We start from the raw sequence: 11,714 nt of genomic DNA, 5'->3' as shown, positions 1-11,714 counted from the left end.
AAAAAAAATCTTACGATAAGACTCCTTGATGTTGTTCTACGAATCCTCTAAGAGCATCAATTGTAGGCTGACTCTTAATTTGCCCCCTCTTAGTCTTTCTCCTTGTACATCTCCTCACCCCCTCTTAAAAAGAGTTAGCTACCAAAAACACCAAAAAAATAGACTATCTCTTAAACACTACCTCTTATATAGTTTTTAATATTTTTACTTTTATTTTTACTACAAAAAGCAACCAAAATACACCATATTCTTCCACCCACCCCACTCTTATTTCTAAGAGAGTTACCTCTTATTTAGAGGATGTCTTAATCAACCTCTAAATAAGAGGTAGCTAAGAGTTAGCTCTTTTTTAATAAGAGTTGACTCTTAAATTTTAATAAGAGTGGGTTAAGAGTGGACTAGTGTTGATGCTCTGATGCTCTAACTACCGTTTACATACTTAGCGACTTAAGTAACCTTATTTTCACATTGTATTAAGTTATTAACCCTACTTGTATTAAGTTATTAACCTAATAATTTGATATTCCCTTCGGGGTTTTTTTTTTCCTCCATACTAAAATTCACACTTTATTAAAAAGGAGTATAAAATATACACAATGAATTAATATAATCCAATCAGCTAGAAAAAAAAGATAGAGAGAAAACGTGTGAATAACTCCTCAGTTAAACAACAATCTCAAAAGAACACCCTAGGAGTATTGACTTCTTTATAATAACCAGACCTTGTTTAGTTCACCTTATTTCATGACCTTATTACTTATTTCAGATTTAATCATATCAGATTGGATCAGAAAAAATAAGTTTAAATCAGATCATATCAGACCAGATCAGACCAGATCAGATGATTATTATTATTATTATTATTATTATTATTATTATTATTATTATTATTATTATTATTGGTATATATTTATATCATTATTATTATTATTAATATTTTATTACTATTATTTTAATAAAAAAAGAATGTTGTTGTCGGTGCAATTAAAATTTACTCCCTCCGTCCCATCGTAGTTGTTAAAATTACCTTTGCACAAAGTTTTAGGTGATAAGTGGTTGTTTCATTATCAAATGTTATTTTATTGAAAAAGTAGATGTTGTAGGAGTTAGGTATTTTTTAATTGAATGAGAGGGTGTGGGGACAAAAAAAATTAATGAGAAGAAAGAGACAATATAATTAAGTGTGGGGTCATTCCTAATTTAGAAGTGTAACAACTAATCTGGGACGGACGAAAAAGGAAAATCTGGGACGGATGGAGTATTAATTTAAGGCATAAAAAACATTAACAAAACATTCAAATTCATCATGTCCAAATTAAAACCATTAAGTCCATATCAGAAATTAATGATATGAACAGGTCGATCATGTCCATATGAAAACTGACTTTTATAGACCGGAACCATTATATATCCAGACCAGAACCTATATGATAAGATAATATCCAGATCATAACTGATATGTACAGATCATGTCCAGATCATGTTCGACTCTGAAAAGATCTTGTCTACATCAGAACTTATCCTTACAGAACCAATATGTTCAGATTAGAACTGATTTGTACAGATCATGTCCAGATCAGAATCGATATGTCCAGATTATAACTAGTCTGGATATCGACTCTGTACAGATCATGTACATATCAGAATTGTCTGTACAGATCATGTCCATATCAGAACTGATTTGTAAAGATCATGTCCACATCAGAACTGAACTGTACAGATCATGTCCAAATCAGAACTGATCTGTACAAATCATGTCCAGATCTGTATAGATCATATCCAGATCAGAAATATACACATATCATGTCCAGATCAAAATCGATCTGTCCAGATCAGAACCCATACGTGTAGATCTGAACCCATATATTCAACTCTATCTATCTAGATCATGTCTAAATCTGTACGTACTGATTTGTCAAGATCATGTCCATATCTAAACCCATATATATGTCCAGATCATGTCCCGTATGTCCTGATCATGTCCAAATTTGAATCGATCTATTTCGATCAAAACCGATATGTCCAGATCATGTCCAAATCAGAACTTGTATGTACAGATCATGTCTAAATCAAAACTGCTCTGTCTAGATCATGTCCAGATTTGTATTGATCATGTCCATATCAGAACAGATCTGTCCATATGATATCCATACCAGAACCAAATTTGTACATATCATCCCCAACCCCAAACCAGACCGATATGCACAGACCATATCCAGATCAGAACTTATATGTCTAGATGATAACCGATCTATCTAGATCATGTCTAGGTTTATCTAATATTAGACCTGGTCAAACGGCGGGCCGGGCCGAGTTCGGGTCGGGCTAGGCATTAAAAATCAGCCCGATATGTAGGGTCAGGCCGGGTCGGGCCAAGATCCGGGCCAAAAATTTGTGCCCAAACCCGTTATTTTCGGGCCTAAAATACCGGACTTTTCGGATCTGGCCAAATTTATAACTAAAAAGTGAATTTTTGTGTTCTCCAAACCCGCCTAAAAAAATTAAATTTTCGGTCCAGGCCCGGAAACCGGGCCGGAAAATTCTGCCCAAACCCGCAAAAATTTCGGGCGGGCCGGGCTCCCAAAGTCAAATAAATAATAACAATATTATAAATTTGTGTAACATTTATTTTACACGTAAGTTTTTTAATATTAATAAATGTAGATTTTTGTTTAAACTTAATTCTGAACAATTAGATTCGATTAGACCAGATCAAACCTGATCATATCAGAAAAGAAAAAATAAGTTCAAATCAGATCAGATTAGAAAAAATTAGTCAGACCAGATCAGTTCAGGGGAAATAAGGTGAACTAAACGGGCCCTAAAAAAGTTTGTAAATTAGAGGCAATTTTTTTTTTTCTTTTTTTGAAGGTTAGAGGCAATTTACTGAATTGATTTTTCTCTTTGAACATGATCTACAATAAATAATTTCAGAATAACCTCCATTTAAAAATTCATGCCGTAACAAAAATAGACAGTGACGATTGAAGACTACCATTCCAAAGTACTCTTTGATCACTAGAATATACACTGCTAACATTCTTCAATAAAACATCTCTTATTCAAGAACCTAATGATACACAAAAAAAAAAAAAAAGGGGATACGGCTGCTGAATAACAACAGAAACGCCAACCAAATATCTTTCCTCTCAACAAATTCCATAAGGGGTGAGCAGATCGAAATACAGAACTAATTGATACATTTTTTACTCATTGACAATTTTTGGTCTAATCTCAATCCCTTCAACAATCAACCCACCTTTCCAATTCCCACCCTTGACATCCAACACTGCCATCTCCACTTCTCCATCTTCATCATCCCTCCGAGTTGAGAATTCTCCGATTTTGATCTCGAGCCACCCGTCTGCTCGTTTCTTCGGAAGCTTTGTCTCGTCTTCTGTCTCAGCCGGCTGCGTCCTTGACATAGGAGCCCTGAGCTGGTTGAAAGCACTACTACGCCTTGGTACAATTTGGAACCTGTGTGGTGACTCCCAATTAACATTCTCTGTTTCCACTTTGCCTCCAGAAGTTTGGAGTGTAACCTCGGCCGGGGAGTAAAACCCGTACGCTCCTCTTCCCATTGTGAAGACAAGGTAAGCTGCATACTCTGTGTTTGGAGATAACAGGGAGGTTTTCATTTTCCCTTTTATTTCAAGCCAGCAGACGGTAACGAGCTCTGCTACTTCAGAAAACCTGGTGAATTTACAAGCAACATCATCAACTAACCACCTCTAATGATCATCAACTTCTTAACTAAGAAATGATTGCCATGGAAAATAAGAGGGATACCTTGACACGGGTTCAGAATGCCATGTCCAATATCTTGGTGTATCACCCCAAATAATGGTCAGGTTCTTGGCAGATATTGTGAAACACTTTTTGCCAGTTGATTTCTCCAGTGAAAAGCTCTGATAACAAAAGGTTGATGATATATTAGATGCATTAACAAAGAGACATTGTAATGTACACTAATGATCCGTGTTTTAACAGGGTCGACTATTGATTAGATCTGTCAAATACAACATAGGGACAGTGTACACTTATAACAAGTCCGATTAACGAAGCTACACTAACATAGGCTCCATTTGGTTGTGACATTATCAATAGAAAATGATTTTTCATGGAAACCATTTTTGATAGGAAAGCACAATTTCAAACTAGTTTTCCCCTTTTTTTCGTAACAGAAACTTTACGGGGAAAAGAAAATGGAAGTGGAGGGGAAAAGGGAAGTAAACATGTTCCTTTCAAAAAGTAAGAAGGGATATGGGAAGTGGAAGGATAACATGTTTCTTTCGAAAGGAAAACATTTTCCACCCCTTTACAAACCAAGCAATAAAACGTCATTTTCCGGATGGACAACGTTTTACACCCAACCAAACACACACGTCGGATCACACCAAGCCGCATTTGTAAATCAAAAGCAACAATATGGAGTGTACTATACTACCAACCTACCAATAATGCAAAATGTATATACAAACCAAAAAAAAAAGTTGCATCCTTTTTCAATGACAACATTGACAAGTTTTCACCCTCAATACTTTTAAGAGTGTGCTACCAACAAGTACTTAGTACAAATGAAAGAAGATATAGCCAGCAAAAAAGTATACCCCTAAACAGTCAGAAAAAAGGTTTAAGTCAAAAGCTAAATTACTTAATTACTAATCAATTTTCATTTGATTACAGTCATTATCCCACTAACCTCTCACATAGCTCAGAGATTTTCTGCAACTCCTTCCACAAATAAAAGGTAAAAAGGAACCAAAACAACAACCATTTCAATTTTATTTGGCGCCATCCCACCAATATAGAGATGGACCTTTTTTTTTGAAGGGAATATAGAGATGAACTCTTAATGAAATGCGAGTAATCAGAGAAGTGACCTCATAAAAAAAATGGTATTGAATTAAGAAATTAGAAGAACTATCATTAATCAATCACAAATTAGATAGAACAAATCCGATCATTCTATCGATTTTCAAGCGAAGTCAATCGAAATTCATGCAAAAAATCATCAATGACAACATTTGACCACAAAATTCATGCAACAAAATCAAAAATCACAAAACAAACAAATGAAATTACCATAGCACCCTCATCAATGAGGATAGGATTATCAGCGAGGTGCATGAAGAGCTCCTTTTTGGAGAGAGAATCCAAAAGCGAAACACCATCATCGGATCGACCGAGAATCTCACGGTAATCAGACGGCAGAAAATTCTCCCAAACAGCATCAGAATCAGCAGCAGACTTGAAAATCTTCGATATAGAAGAGAAACGGCACGCATCACGAGGACTAGTGAAGGAAACAACAGCCGCGATGCATCCTTCCGGTAGAACATAGAAATCTATGCCGCAGAAAATCTCTTCCTCTCCTTCTTCTCCTCCTACCATTCTCAATTCCTCCATTCACAAAATCGAATTTTCCAGAAACTAAGAAATGTCTGGGTTTGTGATGTGATGTGAGGTGAGAGGAGGATGTGTTCGGTGACGGGTTTATATAGACGGTGAATGAAGAGGCAGGGGGATATGAATATATCATATATGATGTGGATTCGGGAGAAGCTTAGGGGTTAAGTTTATGTGTTGGATTATTTATTTGTTTTTATTTTTTTATTGTAATTTGGGGGAAAAGGGGGATCGGATTCAAAGGTGTTTAGAAAGGAGGCGAGATTCACATTTTGAGTAGCGTTTGTTTGTTTTTTTATAACCGTCACTACTTACTTACTCAGGGGCCAGGCCAGGCTACCACATGACGGGAAACTGACATGTCGATTGCCGACGGATATGTTTTTGAACCCGTGTATGGGTTATTTTTTTGGTGCAAATAAATCACACAAGAGCAGGGATGAGAATCGATCTCATGATCACCTGAAATCGGGATTGAAGCTCTAATCAATTGAGCTATCCATCACTCTCGTGTATGGTTAGAGTTTAACGAGTATGTTTTACTTTATGTATCGTTATTCGACGCCCATGTACGTTAATATCGCCCGCATTATTGAAGTGAAAGTACAAACTAGCCCTTATAAAACTTACCCCTTTCCATCATATTTTTTCACTCCTTCCCCTCAGGCCCTCATCCCCCCCTCCCCCGCCGGCAGTCCTAAGATCTTCGCCGGAAAAAAAAAATCCTGCAATTCTAAGATCCTCGCCGGAAAAAAAAATCCGGCCAAATTTTTTTTTAATATTTTTTGTTGGCAATCTTCCAAACTCATATAATTACCACAATAATAATCCCTGTATAAAAAAAAAATAGTTGCGGATTATATTTAGTTTTCTGTTAATATAATAAATTATAATAAAATAAAATAATTACATTGAATAATCAAAATAAAAACAGAAAATTAAATAATAAAATTAAAACAAATAAAATAGGAAATAATAAATTCAACAACAAATTAAATAACATAATCAGAAATTGAATTAACACAACAATAATTAAAATATATATATATATATATATATATAGATATATATATTTATATATATATATATATATATATAGATATATATATTTATATATATATATATATATATATATATATATATATATATATATATATATATATATATAACTAAAACTGCATGTGCACACGAAATGCGGGGAATTCATGTCTGCCGCGCAAACACCGTGCGCCAGTGACATGGGAGTGGTGCACCAAATATGCACGACCCACATGTCACCGACGCATAGCCTTTGCGCGGCGGACATGAAGGCCCCGCAATTCGTGTGCGCGGCAAAGAACGAAAAAATGGGAAAAAAAAAACCTTGGTCGCCGGCGATAATGGAGGAGGCAACGGCGTTGACGTAGGCCTCTTCTTGGGAGCCATTTTCGTTGATAACTCAACCGACGAGATTTGGGTTGCCAACTACGAACGCCGTCGCGAAACAGATAACAGAGGAGTGCTTTGCAGCGCCGGAGTGCGGTTTGGCGAGCGGGAGGCACAACGACGGCGAGAAGTGAGTGTTCTGGCGACCCCGGTGCGAGCAAGAGGGGTGTGTTGTGAGATTCGATCGATGGGGTTCGCTGGACAAAAACAGAGACAGAGAAGGAGGAAAGGGCGAGAGCAGCGAGAAACACCACCGGAGTTGGGCTGAGGTGGTGCCGGCGAAACACCTTGGGCAACCGGAGAAATAATGGAGGTAGGGAAAGGGTGATGAGGGAGGGGGGTGAATTTGATTTTAAAGGGCAAGATTGTACTTTCATGCAAAAATTGGGGGCGTTTTTAATGGATTAGGGCGTCGAATAAAAATCCCCTTTACTTTTAAATTATGTTTCATGACTATACGGTGTATCAGTACGTAGATATTACATACGCAGTATTTCTCAAACTCCAAATAATATTTCTCCATTTCCGTGTATGAATATACAGTACTTCGTATTAATCCGGTAAAATTGAATTTTATGTTAAAATTTTATGTTCCCTCAATGTTCTTCGCCGGAAAATTTGAAAAAAAAATGTTGCTTTGTATATTGTATGATGTGGGTGTAATTATTAGAATCGTGAGATATAATTTTGATTTAAGTTAATCATGGAAAACATATAACTTGCCGATCAATGAGGAAATTATCAAAGTTGTTAAACCTACCGTACTAAAACATACCGCGTAAAAATAAAATATGTGATAACTGATAAGGCTTATAGCTCATATAGTAAGCAAAAGAATCTCATGCATGGATATAAGAGGAATGAAATTCCATGCATGTGTTATTCCCTTAGCTCTATTATGAAAGAAAATCATTTTTACAACTTTTTCTAATTCTCTCCATGACTGACAACTCTGTTTATATGTATGTCTGGAGTTTAACGTGTATGTTTACTTTTAAAGTTTGTTTCATGACTGTACGTTGTATCCATACATAGATAAAACATAAGGAGTATTTCTCAACTTCTAAATAATACTTCTCCATTTTCGTGTATGAATATACAGTACTTCGTATTAATTAATCTGGTAAAATTTAACTTTATGTTTAAGTTTTATGTTTCCTCAATCTTCTTCACCGTAAATTTTGAAAAATGTTGCTCTGTATATTGTATAATGTGGGTGTAAATATTATAATAGTGAGATATAATTTCGTATTTTAAGTTTTAAGTTAATCATGGAAAAGATATAACCTGCCTATCAAATTCAATCGAGTGGCCTAATGCGAGGAAATTATCGAAGTAGCCAATTTTAATTTTTTAAACCTACCATACACTAAAATATACCGCATTAAAAAAAATTGTGAGAGGGCTTATAGCTCATGCAACTAAGCAAAAGATCTCATGCATGGAGATGAACGGAATAAAGTTGCATGCATGTGTTATTTCCTTTATTTTGAAAAGAAATCATTTTACGATTTTCTTTGATTCTCTCCATGACTGTTATGAGTTTTGACGTAAATTGTAAGTAGCGACGGTAGTTAAATGTTTTGGCGTAAATGGTAAGTAGCAACGGTAGTTAAATATCAACTTATGTTGGGAGATTAGTGTTGGAAATAATACGTTGTAATCATGAAATTAACAATAAAATAATAGGGAAGAACACAATACTCAATAATTGATCTCAAAAGATGTGACGGGTTTTACGCTTGCCCTAGAAGCGTATTTTGCCACCACCGGTATAAGGTTCTCAGTAACGATTTCTCCCCAAGGGTAACACAACTGCCTTCCAACTCTGTACCCCAATCGGAAGGCTGAAATTACTTCAAGAACTGCTCAGATCTCATGGACAATTATGGTGGAGATAATATTTGTTTAAGCTTTTTTGGTTTTCTCCGTGTTATCTGAGTGTGTTGCTTGGAATAAATAAAGGAGTATTTATAAGGAATCTGGTATAAACCGCAACTCCGAAACAATACTCCAAAACCAATACCCACGACAAACACTGAAACGGGCCCACAAGCATTATCATGTTAAAGGGGTCTGTATTGCATTATAATTACCAACAATCCCCCACTAATGCATACAGACAAGAGATCTTGAAACTTGAGCAGTAAATGAAAGGTTTAGCGCATAAATGTTAGTGTCTAAAGACTTAAACTAACACATTAGTGGAGCGAGGTATTCAACAACCATTAAAGTATCTGAAGATTGAACTCTACGACTATTGAAGAAACCCAACACCACACGCTTCACCTTTAGAAGCTTGAAAAATTCCATTTCTCATTGTTGATCATTTTGCTGCCATTCTTGATCATTTTGCTGTCATTCTTGATCATTTTGCAAAATGTGTGTCTTCGCATTGTCTTGAATTATGTATATCACCTTTTCCCCCTCATGTGGTGGCCATTTCTCTTTAATTGCTGGGATTAAGTAGTTGATTAGCATGGCCCTAGTTGCAATTTGACTAACTGACTTGATTGGTTTTGTCTCAATTGTCCCCTTCACTCTGTTTTTGGATGTTCTCTTTGCTGCCACTGCATATGTGAATGGAAATATACCTAGTTTTCCATCCCACTCACACTGCCCATCTTCTCCCCACCTTGGCCTTGCTACTGCTGCCATGAACATGAACTTTGGAATTTTTGTTCTTGATTTTGCCTTTCTGTGTGAAAATTGTTCATTGATTGCTAAATAGACTCTTTGACTTTTTTGCGTTAGATAGAACCATTTCTCATCGATGTGAATGAAATCATACATGCTGTAATATGTGGGATCATTTGGTATTGAGCAGTCCATTATGAGACCAAGTACCCACCTCATCCTTTCCATCTTGCATTCTTCTGAAATGCCTGGATGCATGGGACTTGAATGTGCTTTGATCTGTTTTCTTTTCACCATTCTCCAAACTGTTGTTGGACTCAAATTCAGCATCTTTGCAAGATCCCTAATGCTTGTTCTGTCCCCCATGCATATTGACGCTATAGATTCATATGTTACTTGAATTCTCTTCCTACCACAGTTGTGATATTTGCTCTCACAAAGATATGAATCCATGGCTGCCTTTTGTGCCTTGGCTTTCTGTCATATTCCTCTAATGGTCTTCCTTGTGTAAGCCTGCTTAATTGTCCCATGAATGAGGTCATCTGAATGCCTTTGTTTTCTTAAGAGAAGGAACAATAAGATTTCCAGCCTTAATTCATTGTTAATCATAGGGGTTCTAGGCTTATGATGATGTTGTTATATATGTTTCTGTTTGATGAATTGGAGATGGTGGGGACTCTTGTTGTGCTGGCATGTTCAAATCAAACAAAAATGGAACCAATTGGTTATTTGATATACCTGATGTTTGTTGTGGTCCCAATTCACATTCATGTGGAACTTCTTGTGGCACTTCATTAAGGTCTAGCACTTGTTGGTACTACTCAAAGTCCCCATATTAATGAGCATTTACTTCACTTTCAACATTTTGTGCCACACCACCAGTTGTCTCATCAACATCAGATTCTGAATCAGAGTTCGTGTCGTCTCCATCATCATCGGAAAAACTGAGGAAGTCGTCCTGCTCTTGATCTGAAGTCATTTATGTCCCCTTGCTGTTGGAATTTAGTGAATTTATTGTTGTTGGGTTTTTGTTGTTGTTACTGCTCTAAGAGGATTTTGTATTTATGGTGGTTTTTTGGTAGAAAGTCAGCCCTATTTACAAAGGGTGAGTGCTTTTTTAAGGAAAAAGTTGGAGGGAAAAGTTTTGGGAAACAGTTTGGAGGGAAAATTTTGGGAAGGAAAAGTTTTGGTGGGAAGTGTAAGGAGGGAAATGGACTTTCCCAAAAAGGAAAGTCCATCCTCCGTTTTTTGTTGCTGTAAGAAATGTTTTAGTGTTGCTGTAATTTCATTGGTTGATAAACCTATGACTCATGGGTTAATGTCCCCACATGAATCAGATTTTTTCTGATTTTTGAATAATTTAATCAAATATCTCCCCTTTCCCTATTTCTTTATTATTTTCTCTCTCTTTACTTTATTCTTTACAAAAGAGTCTCTTACACACTCTTACACACAATCATTTCTCTTACACCCACTCATTACACTTATACCCATACAAACCAAGATTTCAATTTCTTAAACCCCCCTAGATTCCAAATGAATACAACAAATAGAATCGGAGGGAGTATTATATTACTGAATTCTGTTTTCTTTTCGTCAATCAATAAGCTGTTCTTATACAAGGAAATGGAGAAAAACAGAAGGAATGGATTTGGCTAACATGAGCTAACTGTCCTCATTAGAAGAGTGCCTTGGCATTTGTAGTGTCCTTATTAGGATTTTTAATTAGGTGTTGATAATTTATTTTCGTTTTGTGATTATTTTCAGGCATGTAAGTTTTTCCAGCTTTATCATACTCATATCATAACTATTATGATAATAGTGTCTCCAAAACTCAAGAAAAATAGTACTATTGTGCATGACTTTGCAAAGAGGACCGGGAGATCGATGAACTCTTAATTTTAGGGGAATCAGTGCCAGCAAAGAGGACTGGGAGATCGAGTAATGCTAAGAATGTAATCGGTGCTTTGATATGTCAAATCAGTTTGTGTAGATGACTCATTTTGTACTGAAGTCCTCTATAAATTAGGCTTCCAAGCCACTTATGTTGTAAATTTTATTAATGGAGATTCAGTAAATGGAGTAGTGTAGAGTTAACTTTTTATCTTTCCTTTCTGTTTTCTTCTATTTTTCTTGAGTTCTGGAGACATACTCAATCAAAAGTGTAGATGGATCAAGGAGAAGAATCAACAAATCCGGGAAAAGGATAGATCTCATACATATAATGGAACGACCTACTCGAA

General features: G+C 36.0%; 2 protein-coding genes across 2 annotated transcripts; both read right to left on the bottom strand.

The window, feature by feature from the left end:
- Window positions 1–2,984: 2,984 nt before the first annotated feature.
- LOC110792979 (putative F-box protein PP2-B12) lies at window positions 2,985–5,678 on the bottom strand. The gene is made up of 3 exons (XM_021997802.2): window positions 5,086–5,678; window positions 3,790–3,908; window positions 2,985–3,693 (listed from the first exon to the last, which is right to left on the bottom strand). Exons 1-3 carry the CDS (start codon window positions 5,407–5,409, stop codon window positions 3,207–3,209), a joined length of 930 nt encoding a protein of 309 aa, XP_021853494.2. The 5' UTR covers window positions 5,410–5,678; the 3' UTR covers window positions 2,985–3,206.
- A 3,514-nt stretch (window positions 5,679–9,192) lies between these two features.
- LOC110792969 (uncharacterized) lies at window positions 9,193–9,924 on the bottom strand. The gene has a single exon (XM_021997793.2). The coding sequence runs from the start codon at window positions 9,922–9,924 to the stop codon at window positions 9,193–9,195; it is 732 nt and encodes a 243-aa protein (XP_021853485.2).
- Window positions 9,925–11,714: the final 1,790 nt, after the last annotated feature.

The sequence above is a fragment of the Spinacia oleracea genome, chromosome 4 (assembly GCF_020520425.1).
Source record: "Spinacia oleracea cultivar Varoflay chromosome 4, BTI_SOV_V1, whole genome shotgun sequence".
Classification (NCBI taxonomy): Eukaryota; Viridiplantae; Streptophyta; class Magnoliopsida; order Caryophyllales; family Amaranthaceae; genus Spinacia; species Spinacia oleracea.
The sequence above is the reverse complement of the archived record's forward strand: the minus strand, read 5'-3'. Positions and strand labels throughout refer to the sequence as shown.

Bases quoted from the DNA above. Each gene is read 5' to 3' on its own strand.
- LOC110792979 (XM_021997802.2), bottom strand. From the start codon at position 5,409: ATGGAGGAATTGAGAATGGTAGGAGGAGAAGAAGGAGAGGAAGAGATT. The intron at 3,909-5,085 runs GTAATTTCATTT...TTTTGTTATCAG, and splicing joins TCATTGATGAGGGTGCTATG to AGCTTTTCACTGGAGAAATC. The intron at 3,694-3,789 runs GTATCCCTCTTA...TAAATTCACCAG, and splicing joins CATTCTGAACCCGTGTCAAG to GTTTTCTGAAGTAGCAGAGC.
- LOC110792969 (XM_021997793.2), bottom strand. From the start codon at position 9,924: ATGGATTCATATCTTTGTGAGAGCAAATATCACAACTGTGGTAGGAAG.